This window comes from Petromyzon marinus, unplaced genomic scaffold, assembly GCF_048934315.1.
Source record: "Petromyzon marinus isolate PM22_M1 ecotype Great Lakes invasive population unplaced genomic scaffold, UKy_Petmar_22M1.pri1.0 PM_Scaffold_17, whole genome shotgun sequence".
NCBI classification, from domain to species: domain Eukaryota; kingdom Metazoa; phylum Chordata; class Hyperoartia; order Petromyzontiformes; family Petromyzontidae; genus Petromyzon; species Petromyzon marinus.
Window position 1 is genome coordinate 874829 of NW_027423135.1, and position 10359 is coordinate 885187.

Genomic DNA, 10359 nt, shown 5'->3' on the forward strand with positions numbered 1-10359 from the left:
TTGTCATGGTGGTGGTGGTGATGGTGATGGTGGTGGTGATAATTTTTTGGTGACGATTTTCGTGGTGATGGTGGTGGTGATGATGGTGGTGATGGTGGGTGGTGATGGTGGTGATGATGGTGGGTGGTGATGGTGGGTGGTGATGGTGGTGGTGATGGTGGGTGGTGATGGTGGTGGTGATGGTGGTGATGGTGGGTGGTGATGGTGGTGGTGATGATGAACATCTGCTGGACTACATAGTGACGGACCAGCGAATGCGAGCCCATGTCCTTGACACCAGGACCTACCGTGGAGCTGATCTGCCCTCTGACCATCGACTAGTCATCTGTAAGATGCGCCTGCCATTCTTCCACTCCGGTGGTGGGTGTACACCCAGGACCCCATTCCGACCTAAAGTGGCCTGGTCTCAGTTATCTGATGAAAGTTGCAAGCGAGAATTTCATCATGGCTTGCGGCTGGGATTGGCATCGTCCCCGACTCCTCCTGATGTCGAGGGTAAATGGGCGAGGTTTAGGACTGTGACTCATGCAGCTGCAATGGCTGCTTTAGGTACGCGGTCCAGACCTCCCCAGAGACCCTGGCTGACAGAGGAGGTGTTCAGGATGGTTGAGAAAAAGCGACAGGCCCACTGTCATCGGCTACAGAATCCCACGTCAGAGAATGAGGAGGCTTACCGCAGCCTTCGCTCGGAGGTTCGGAGAGCCGTGAGGCGCTGCAAGGATGGGTGGTGGTCACGGGTTGCTGAGGAGATGGAGTCTGCCTCAGTGGCCCGTGATCACAAATCTCTATTTAACTCCATCAAAAAAGTAACCTGCAGCGCCACACCTATTACCATCATTAGGGGAAAAAACGGTGATCCAATCTCCGACCCCCAGGAACAGGTTTGCAGATTTGCTGAGCATTTCTGTGAGGTCCTGGGGAAGAGAAAATCCCTCAGCCAGGAAAACATCGTGGCACAAAGTGAGGATGACCCTGCTGAGGCTGCGGTGCCTCAAATATTGGAAGAAGTCACCCCCTGTGAGTGGCTGGCTGAGGTGCCATCTGTTGAGGAAGTACTGAAGGCGATCCGGAGTCTGAGACCAGGAAAAGGCAGCGGGCAGAGATGATCTCCCAAGCGAAATGCTGAGGGAGGGTGGCGTTTGTGCACAGACTGCCCTATATGACATCATAACAACATTCTGGACCACTGGACGGGTTCCGCAGGATTGGAAGGATGCCCTGGTGGTCCCCCTCTTTAAGAAGGGGGACCGCACAGACTGTAACAACTACAGGGGCATCTCACTCCTCTGTACCGGGAAAGGTCCTGGCAAGGATTATTCAGCATCGCCTTGCCAGGCACGCTGAGGAGAGGCTTGCGGAGCCCCAATGCGGTTTCAGGAAAGGGCGGTCCTGCACAGATGCCATATTTTCTGTCCATCTGCTACAGCAGAGGTGTAGGGAATTCCAACAAGACCTGCATCTCTGCTTTATTGACCTGGTCAAGGCCTATGATACCATCAGTAGGCCTGGGCTCTGGGTCGTTCTTCGTGCTTTTGGAGTACCTGACCCTCTGCTCACTATCATTAAGGACCTTCATGATGGTGAGCGGGCCCGGGTAAAACTACGTGGCCGGGAGTCAGAGCCATTCCCTGTACACCTTGGGGTGCGACAGGGATGTCCTCTGGCTCCCACATTATTTAACATCTATTTTGACCACGTAGTTCGTGAAGCCTTCAATAGCTGTACCGGGGGAATCTCCATATGGTACAGATATAATGGGAGGCTGATCGATGCCCGGGTGCGGTCAAGGGATGGCTCCCTAATGCTCAACCATGTTACGTATGCCGATGATTTGGTAATAGCTGCTCATTCAGAGGAGGAGTTGGAGACGCTGCTGCTGAGACTGGAGCGTGCAACTAAGAGATGGGGCCTTACCATCAGCCCCACCAAAACTAAGCACCTGCCTGGGTATTTTGTACCATCGGACACTCCACCCCCACAACTCCCAATCGGTGATGGGGCAGTTGTGGAGAGAGTGGAGAGTTTCCCATACCTGGGCAGTGTGCTTATGACTGGCTCCAGTTTAACAGCAGAGGCCTCACTCCGAATCAGTCGAGCGGCAATATCTTTTCATCGGTTGCGTAATGCTGTGTGGAAGCTACCTGGTCTGTCGCTCCGCACTAAGCTTCAGGTCTTCTCGGCCACGGTCATTCCCTCACTTCTCTACGCTTGCGAAACGTGGACCCCCCTAATGGAACATCTTGGCCGGTTAGAAACATTTAGGCTGGCCTGCCTACGATCCATCCTGGGTTTAACCAGACTGGATTGTGTGAGGAGCTCACAAATCCTTGAAAGATCTGGGCAAGGTCCCATCGGTGAGCTCCTCCGGCAGGCAAGGCTGCGATGGCTGGGTCATGTAGCCCGCATGCCCAGCCACCGCATGCCGAAACAGCTTTTGTTCGGCCGGATTGAGGGGGCTAAGCGGGCGCGGCACGGGCTAGAGAAGAGATGGAGTGATGTGGTACAGGAGGACTTATAGCTGAGTGGACTTGCCGATGACTGGTACCAGCGGTGTCAAGATCGGCCTCTGTGGAGGAGGCTCGTGAAGGATGCTACTGGGCAGTTGGAGGTAGTCGCCCTCCAACAACAACGGAGGGCGGAGGAGCGACGCTCAGAACAACGAGCGGAGCGCCGGGTGGCTAAAGCACAGCAGGTTGGCACAGTAGGGGGCACAGGTGGTGCATCAGCCAGTCATCTCAGTCAGTCGACCCGTGGCACCTGGGTCTGCCCCGTGACCTCCTGCCAGCGGGCGTTCGACACTTCACGTGGCCTCAGGGTGCACATAGCCTGGCACAAGCGTCGTGGTGACGTCACCGCCACTTAGTGGCGAATGGCGGTTGTTGTTGATGGTGGTGGTGATGTTGGTTATGGTGGTGATGGTGGGTGGTGATGGTGGTGGTGATGATGGTGGTGGTGGTGGGTGGTGATGGTGATGATGGTGGTGGTGATGGTGGTGATGGTGGGTGGTGATGGTGGGTGGTGATGATGGTGGGTGGTGATGGTGGGTGTGATGATGGTGGTGGTTATGGTTGGTGATGATGGTGGGTGGTAATGGTGGTGGTGGTGATGATGGTGGGTGGTGATGGTGGGTGGTGATGGTGATGATGGTGGTGATGGTGGGTGGTGATGGTGGTGGTGATGGTGGGTGGAGATGGTGGTGGTGATGGTGGTGTTGATGGTGGTGGTTATGGTGGTGATGGTGGGTGGCGATGGTGGTGGTGATGATGGTGGGTGGTGATGGTGATGGGTGGTGGTGGTGGTGATGATGGTGGGTGGTGATGGTGGTGGTGATGATGGTGGGTGGTGATGGTAGTGGTGGTGGTGATGATGGTGGGTGGTGATGGTGGTGTTGATTGTGTTGTGTTTATTAATGTGGTGGTGATGGTGTTCATGATGATGGAGGGAGCGGTGGGTGTGGTGGTTAGCGCTACTCTGCGCTACGAACTCGGTGACCCGAGTTCGATTCCCGTTCCCGGCCAACACCGGTGACGATTATCTGAACCGGTCCTGGGCCTCCCCTAGGTCGACTCAGCCTCAAACGAGTACCTGGTGCAGTGCGTAGTAAACATCGTCGTTGGGGGAGACAAAGGCGGCCGGGCGTGGTGCTGGGCACCCACCCCCTCGTGTGCCACAGTGCCGGTAGCCTTCATAGGTGCTGCTCGCTAACAGCACTTGCTCCTACAGTCTATTAGAGGCTACACGGGGGATCTTTGTCTGTGTCTACCTTCACAGGTGCTGCTGCTACTCGCTACTAACAGCACTTGCCCCTGCAGTCTGTTAGAGGCTACATGGGGGATCTTTGTCTGTGTCTACCTTCACAGGTGCTGCTGCTACTCGCTACTAACAGCACTTGCCCCTGCAGTCTGTTAGAGGCTACACGGGGGATCTTTGTCTGTGTCTACCTTCACAGGTGCTGCTGCTACTCGCTACTCACAGCACTTGCCCCTACAGTCTGTTAGAGGCTACACGGGGGATCTCTGTGGTTGTTAGTGATGGTGATGGTGTTGTTGGTGATGGTGCAGGTGATGGTGAAAGTGGGTGATGTGGTTCAAGCCGGGGATCCGCTCATCATCATGAACGCAATGAAGATGGAGGTGAGAATGCACGCACACACACACACACGGGTACAGCCGCAATACTCCACCCAGTGATGGTGCCAGGCTAGGTGCACTTTGATGGAGGCTTTGACGTGAAGTGTGGAAGGCTCTTGCTGCTGGCAGGAGGTCACGGGACAGACCCAGCAGGTGACGTGGGTTGCCTGCTGTGCCAGGCTAGGTGCAGGAGGTCACGGGACAGACCCAGCATGTGCCATGGGTTGACTGCTGTGCCAGGCTAGGTGCAGGAGGTCACGGGACAGACCCAGGTGACGTGGGTTGACTGCTGTGCCAGGCTAGGTGTAGGTCACGGGACAGACCCAGCATGTGCCATGGGTTGACTGCTGTGCCAGGCTAGGTGCAGGAGGTCACGGGACAGACCCAGTAGGTGACGTGGGTTGACTGCCGTGCCAGGCTAGGTGCAGGAGGTCACGGGACAGACCCAGTAGGTGCCGTGGGTTGACTGCTGTGCCAGGCTAGGTGCAGGAGGTCACGGGGCAGACCCAGCAGGTGACGTGGGTTGACTGCTGTGCCAGGCTAGGTGCAGGAGGTCACGGGACAGACCCAGCAGGTGACGTGGGTTGACTGCTGTGCCAGGCTAGGTGCAGGGTGTCACGGGACAGACCGAGGTGCCGTGGGTTGACTGCTGTGCCAGGCTAGGTGCAGGAGGTCACGGGACAGACCCAGGTGACGTGGGTTGACTGCTGTGCCAGGCTAGGTGCAGGAGGTCACGGGACAGACCCAGGTGCCATGGGTTAACTTCTGTGCCAGGCTAGGTGCAGGAGGTCACGGGACAGACCCAGCAGGTGCCGTGGGTTGACTGCTGTGCCAGGCTAGGTGCAGGTCACAGGACAGACTCAGGTGAGCGGTGAATTGAACTCTGGTCGCCGGCTTCGAAGCTCAGCGTAGCGCTAACCGCTGCACCACCGCTCCCGACTCCTTCCCCCGCATCCCCGATTAGCGTGATTGGCTACGTATGGTGCAAAAGAAGTTCAACATACATACACACACACACTCACTCTTCGACACACACTCGCACTCACCCACTCACAGACACACACTCACTCGCCCACACTCACCCACTCGCCCACACACACTCGCCCACACACACTCACACACACACACTCACCCACACACACACACACTCACCCACTCACACTCGCCCACACACACTCACACTTTCCCACACACACTCGCCCACACTCACACACACTTGCCCACTCACACACTTGCCCACACACACACTTTCCCACACACACTTGCCCACAAACACACTTGCCCACACACACACTCGCCCACACACACACTCATACACTTGCCCACAAACACACTCGCCCACACACACACACTTTCCCACACACACTTGCCCACTCACACTTGCCCACTCACACTTGCCCACAAACACACTCGCCCACACACACAAACACACTCGCCCACACACACACATACACTCGCCCACACATACACTCGCCCACACACACACTCGCCCACACACACACTCACACACACTTGCCCACACACACACTCACTCGCTCACACACTCACTTGCCCACTCACACACACTTGCCCACTCACACACTCACTCGCCCACACACACACACTCACTCGCCCACACACTCACACACACTTGTCCACTCACACACACTTGCCCACACACACACACTTGCCCACACACACACTTGCCCACCCACACACTCACTCGCCCACACACACACTCACACTCGCCCACACACACTTGCCCACAGACCACTCATTATTCCCATCCTCTCCCTCTCCCCCATGCCCCCCCCCACCCCCGCAGCACACGATCCGTGCCCCCCGCGGGGGCCGTGTGAAGGCCGTGCTCTTTGCCGAGGGGGCCCAGGCGGCGCGCCACGCCGCCCTCGTGCGCTTCCACGAAGACGCCGAGGCGACGGGGGACGCCGCAGCCCCCCCTCAGGCCTGAAGCCTGCCGCTGCACTGAGTAGCCGAGGCCTGAAGCCTGCCGCTCCACTGAGTAGCCGAGGCCTGAAGCCTGCCGCTGCACTGAGAAGCCGAGGCCTGAAGCCTGCCACTCATCAGAGTAGCCGAGGCCTGAAGCCTGCCGCTGCACTGGGCAGCCGAGGCCTTAAGCCTGCCGCTCTACTGAGTAGCCAAGGCCTGAAGCCTGCCGCTCCACTGAGAAGCCGAGGCCTGAAGCCTGCCGCTCTACTGAATAGCCAAGGCCTGAAGCCTGCCGCTCTACTGAGTAGCCGAGGCCTGAAGCCTGCCGCTCCACTGAGTAGCTAAGGCCTGAAGCCTGCCACTCATCAGAGTAGCCAAGGCCTGATGCCTGCCGCTCCACTGAGTAGCCAAGGCCTGAAGCTCCACTGAGTAGCCAAGGCCTGAAGCCTGCCGCTCCACTGAGTAGCCAAGGCCTGATGCCTGCCGCTCCACTGAGTAGCCAAGGCCTGAAGCCTGCCGCTCCACTGAGTAGCCAAGGCCTGAAGCTCCACTGAGTAGCCAAGGCCTGAAGCCTGCCGCTCCACTGAGAGCCACGGCCTGAAGCCTGCCGCTCATCAGAGTAGCCAAGGCATAAAGCCTGCCGCTCCACTGAGTAGCCACGGCCTGAAGCCTGCCGCTCATCAGAGTAGCCAAGGCCTTAAGCCCGCCGCTCCACTGAGTAGCCAAGGCCTTGAGCCTGCCGATCCACTTGAAGCCAAGGCCTGAAGCCAGCCACTCATCAGAGTAGCCAAGGCCTGAAGCCAGCCACTCATCAGAGTAGCCAAGGCCTGAAGCCTGCCGCTCCACTGAGTAGCCAAGGCCTGAAGCCAGCCACTCATCAGAGTAGCCAAGGCCTGATGCCTGCCGATCCACTGAGAAGCCGAGGCCTGAAGCCTGCCGCTCCACTGAGTAGCCAAGGCCTTACGCCTGCCGCTCCACTGAGTAGCCAAGGCCTTAAGCCTGCCGCTCCACTGAGTAGCCAAGGCCTTAAGCCTGTCGCTCCACTGAGTAGCCAAGGCCTGATGCCTGCCGATCCACTGAGATGCCAAGGCCTGAAGCCCGCCGCTCCACTGAGTAGCCAAGGCCTTAAGCCTGCCGATCCACTTGAAGCCAAGGCCTGAAGCCAGCCACTCATCAGAGTAGCCAAGGCCTGAAGCCTGCCGCTCCACTGAGTAGCCAAGGCCTGAAGCCAGCCACTCATCAGAGTAGCCAAGGCCTTAAGCATGCCGCTCCACTGAGTAGCCAAGGCCTGAAGCCAGCTACTCATCAGAGTAGCCAAGGCCTTAAGCATGCCGCTCCACTGAGTAGCCAAGGCCTGAAGCCAGCCACTCATCAGAGTAGCCAAGGCCTTAAGCATGCCGATCCACTGAGAAGCCAAGGCCTGAAGCCTGCCGCTCCACTGAGTAGCCAAGGCCTGACGCTCCGAGTAGTCAAGGCCTGAAGCCTGCCGTTTTCCTGGGTGGTTTTAGGCCTGAAGCCTGCCACTCTCCTGGGTCACGACAGGCCTCAAGCCTGCCGCTTTCCTTTTAAGCTATGGCCCTGAAGCCTGTCGCTATCCTGGGCAGTTGTGGACCTGAAGCATGTCGCTATCCTGGGTAGTTTGTAGACCTGTGGTTTTGTTTTGTGGTTACTCATTTCAAATTCGTCGTTCACCGATTGAACGAGCAGCTTAGGGAACAAAAGTGAACGCGATTTCTAGCATCGGTGGAACGTTGACTCCATCCGTGCGGGGTTTCTTTCGAGTGCCTGACCCACCCACCCACCAACCAACCACCCAACCATCCACCCACCCACCAACCAACCACCAACCACCCACCAACCCACCAACCACCCACCACCGCTTGCACGTACGCGTGCCCCGCTTTTCTCCGGTTTCCACGCCACGCAACTCCATTCGTTGCGCTTTGCAAAAATAAAATAAAAAAATAAAAGGATCTGGCCGACGGTTTACCCGCACCCTCGCCCCGAACAACGCAACGGTCCGCAGGCTCGGAGAGAGCTCACGATGGGCGGGTTTTTTCATCGGAACGAAGCTCCCCGCTTTAGTTTTAACGCTGAGGCGTACGCGACCAACGTTATTCACGATAAATGTGTTTTTTTTTCATGGTTCGCGCGCGGGAGGTTTGTCGCGCGAGCAAAGCGCCGATTGGTGGGACTACCTTCAGCCCCCCCACCGGGTGCGTTGGGAGAGCAAATCCGCACAGATTCAACAATTTGAGTAACGACGTTGTGGAAAATCGCCCGATCCGATGCTGTGGATGCAATCACCCAGCAACACTGGTGGGGCTAAAGTAGTACACTTGCACTATATATGTACTGCTCCCTACGCTACACCGTATTGGTACACTTGTGGTGGACGTGCAAACCAAAGGTGTTGGCGTGGCTGGGGCCAAGCAATTGAAGGTTGGCGGTGGCGGTCTCGCCGTCCAGGAAATTTTTCGTAATTTTTTTTTTCCGGAGATCAGGGGCCGTCCGTACATGACGTCACGCGATTTTTGACGATTTTTTGACCCCCCCCCTAATTACACGACGTCACAAAAAGTCAGACCCCCCCCTCTCTGAAATATGACATCACAAAGCTCTGACCCACCCCCCCCCCCAAAAAAAAATAATTAAGCATGCTTCAAATTGAATTTTGATTTAAAGCTTTCGTGACTGCAGGGATTTATATTCTTGGTTCTTTCGGTAAAGTCGCCACGCTTTTAAGGTGGCTTTCAGACCGCATCCATAGATGGTGGACTCGTCCATCTGAGCAAACTTGACAAATCGCTCTCCGTGGTGCTGACGTTAAAAATAATTTAAAAAACGCCACTTTTTTTTTTAAACAAATTTTCTTGCTGTGGCTTTCACACCCGAAACGTCGCGAGAATGTTATCGTTTTATATTTGTATTATTTTATTGTTTCCCCTTCTACGTGGTGGTGACTTTACCGAAAGAACCAAGAATGTGCTTCGAGTTGCTTTAAACTATTGTCGTCATTGTAGTGCGTATTTAACGTGGCGCTGTACTTTGATGTTGTAGGAGAAAACATTAAAAAGTCTATTTCATTAAGTAGAACGTGTCGTCTATAGTTATTTGAAGTTGCGCGTTTTGATGTGACGTCACATTTCTCAAAACCCCTCCCCCCACTCGTCACACATCGTCACAAATGTTTGACCCCACCCCTAGGGGCGTGACGTCATTTATGGGCGGCCCCTTAAACTTTACCCGATTCGGATGGATTGTTGGTTTCGCGTGCGTGTGTGTGTGCGCGTGTGTGTGTGTGTATGTGTGTGTGTGCGTGTGTGTGTGTGTGCGCGTGTGTGCGCGTGTGTGTGCGCGTGTGTGTGCGCGTGTGTGTGCGCGTGTGTGCGTGTGTGTGTACGTGTGTGTGTGTGTGCGCGTGTGTGTGTGCGTGTGTGTGTGTGCGCGTGTGTGCGCGTGTGCGTGTGTGTGTGTGCGCGTGTGTGCGCGTGTGCGTGTGTGCGCGTGTGCGCGTGTGTGTGTGTGCGTGTGTGTGTGCGTGTGTGTGTGTGCGCGTGTGTGTGTGTGTGCGCGTGTGTGTGTGCGTGCGCGTGTGTGTGCGCGTGTGCGTGTGTGTGTGCGTGTGTGTGTGCGTGTGTGTGTGCGTGTGTGTGTGCGTGTGTGTGTGTGTGCGCGTGTGTGTGCGCGTGTGCGTGTGTGCGCGTGTGTGTGCGCATGTCTGCGCGTGTGTGTGCGCGTGTGTGTGTGTGCGCGTGTGTGTGTGTGCGTGTGTGTGCGTGTGTGTGTGTGCGCGTGTGTGCGCGTGTGTGTGTGTGCGCGTGTGTGCGCGTGTGTTCCCTGGGTCGACTCCGCCTCGAATGAGGCGGCTGGGGAAACAAAGGCGGCCGGGCGTGGTGCTGGCCACCCACCCTCTCGTGTGCCACAGTGCCGGTAGCCTTCACAGGTGCTACTCGCTACTAACAGCACTTGCCCCTACAGTCTGTTAGAGGCTACACGGGGGATTGTTGTCTTTGTGTGTGCGGTTAATTGGTGACCGGGCTGAGACTGATCAGCTCACTGCACCTGAATACCCATTTTGATCTCAACTCAGTCCGTGGGTCTCTGTGTGTAAGTTTACGGATCTCTGTGTGTGTCTACGGGTCTCTGTGTGAGTCTACGGGTCTCTGTGTGTGGAGTCTATGGGTCTCTGTGTGAGTCTACGGGTCTCTGTGTGTGTCTACGGGTCTCTGTGTGAGTCTGCGGGTCTCTGTGTGTGTCTACGGGTCTCTGTGTGTGTCTACGGGTCTCTGTGTGAGTCTAC

At 56.5% G+C, this 10359-nt stretch overlaps 1 protein-coding gene across 1 annotated transcript in view; it reads left to right on the top strand.

Moving 5' to 3' along the window:
* The window catches only part of MCCC1 (methylcrotonyl-CoA carboxylase subunit 1), a 73025-nt gene extending 63879 nt beyond the window's left edge, over positions 1–9146 (top strand). Inside the window, 2 exon segments of the mRNA XM_076063691.1 lie at positions 4062–4133; positions 5935–9146. Of these exon segments, the coding sequence (XP_075919806.1) occupies positions 4062–4133; positions 5935–6078 (216 nt within the window). The 3' untranslated portion in view covers positions 6079–9146.
* The last annotated feature ends 1213 nt before the right edge of the window (positions 9147–10359 follow it).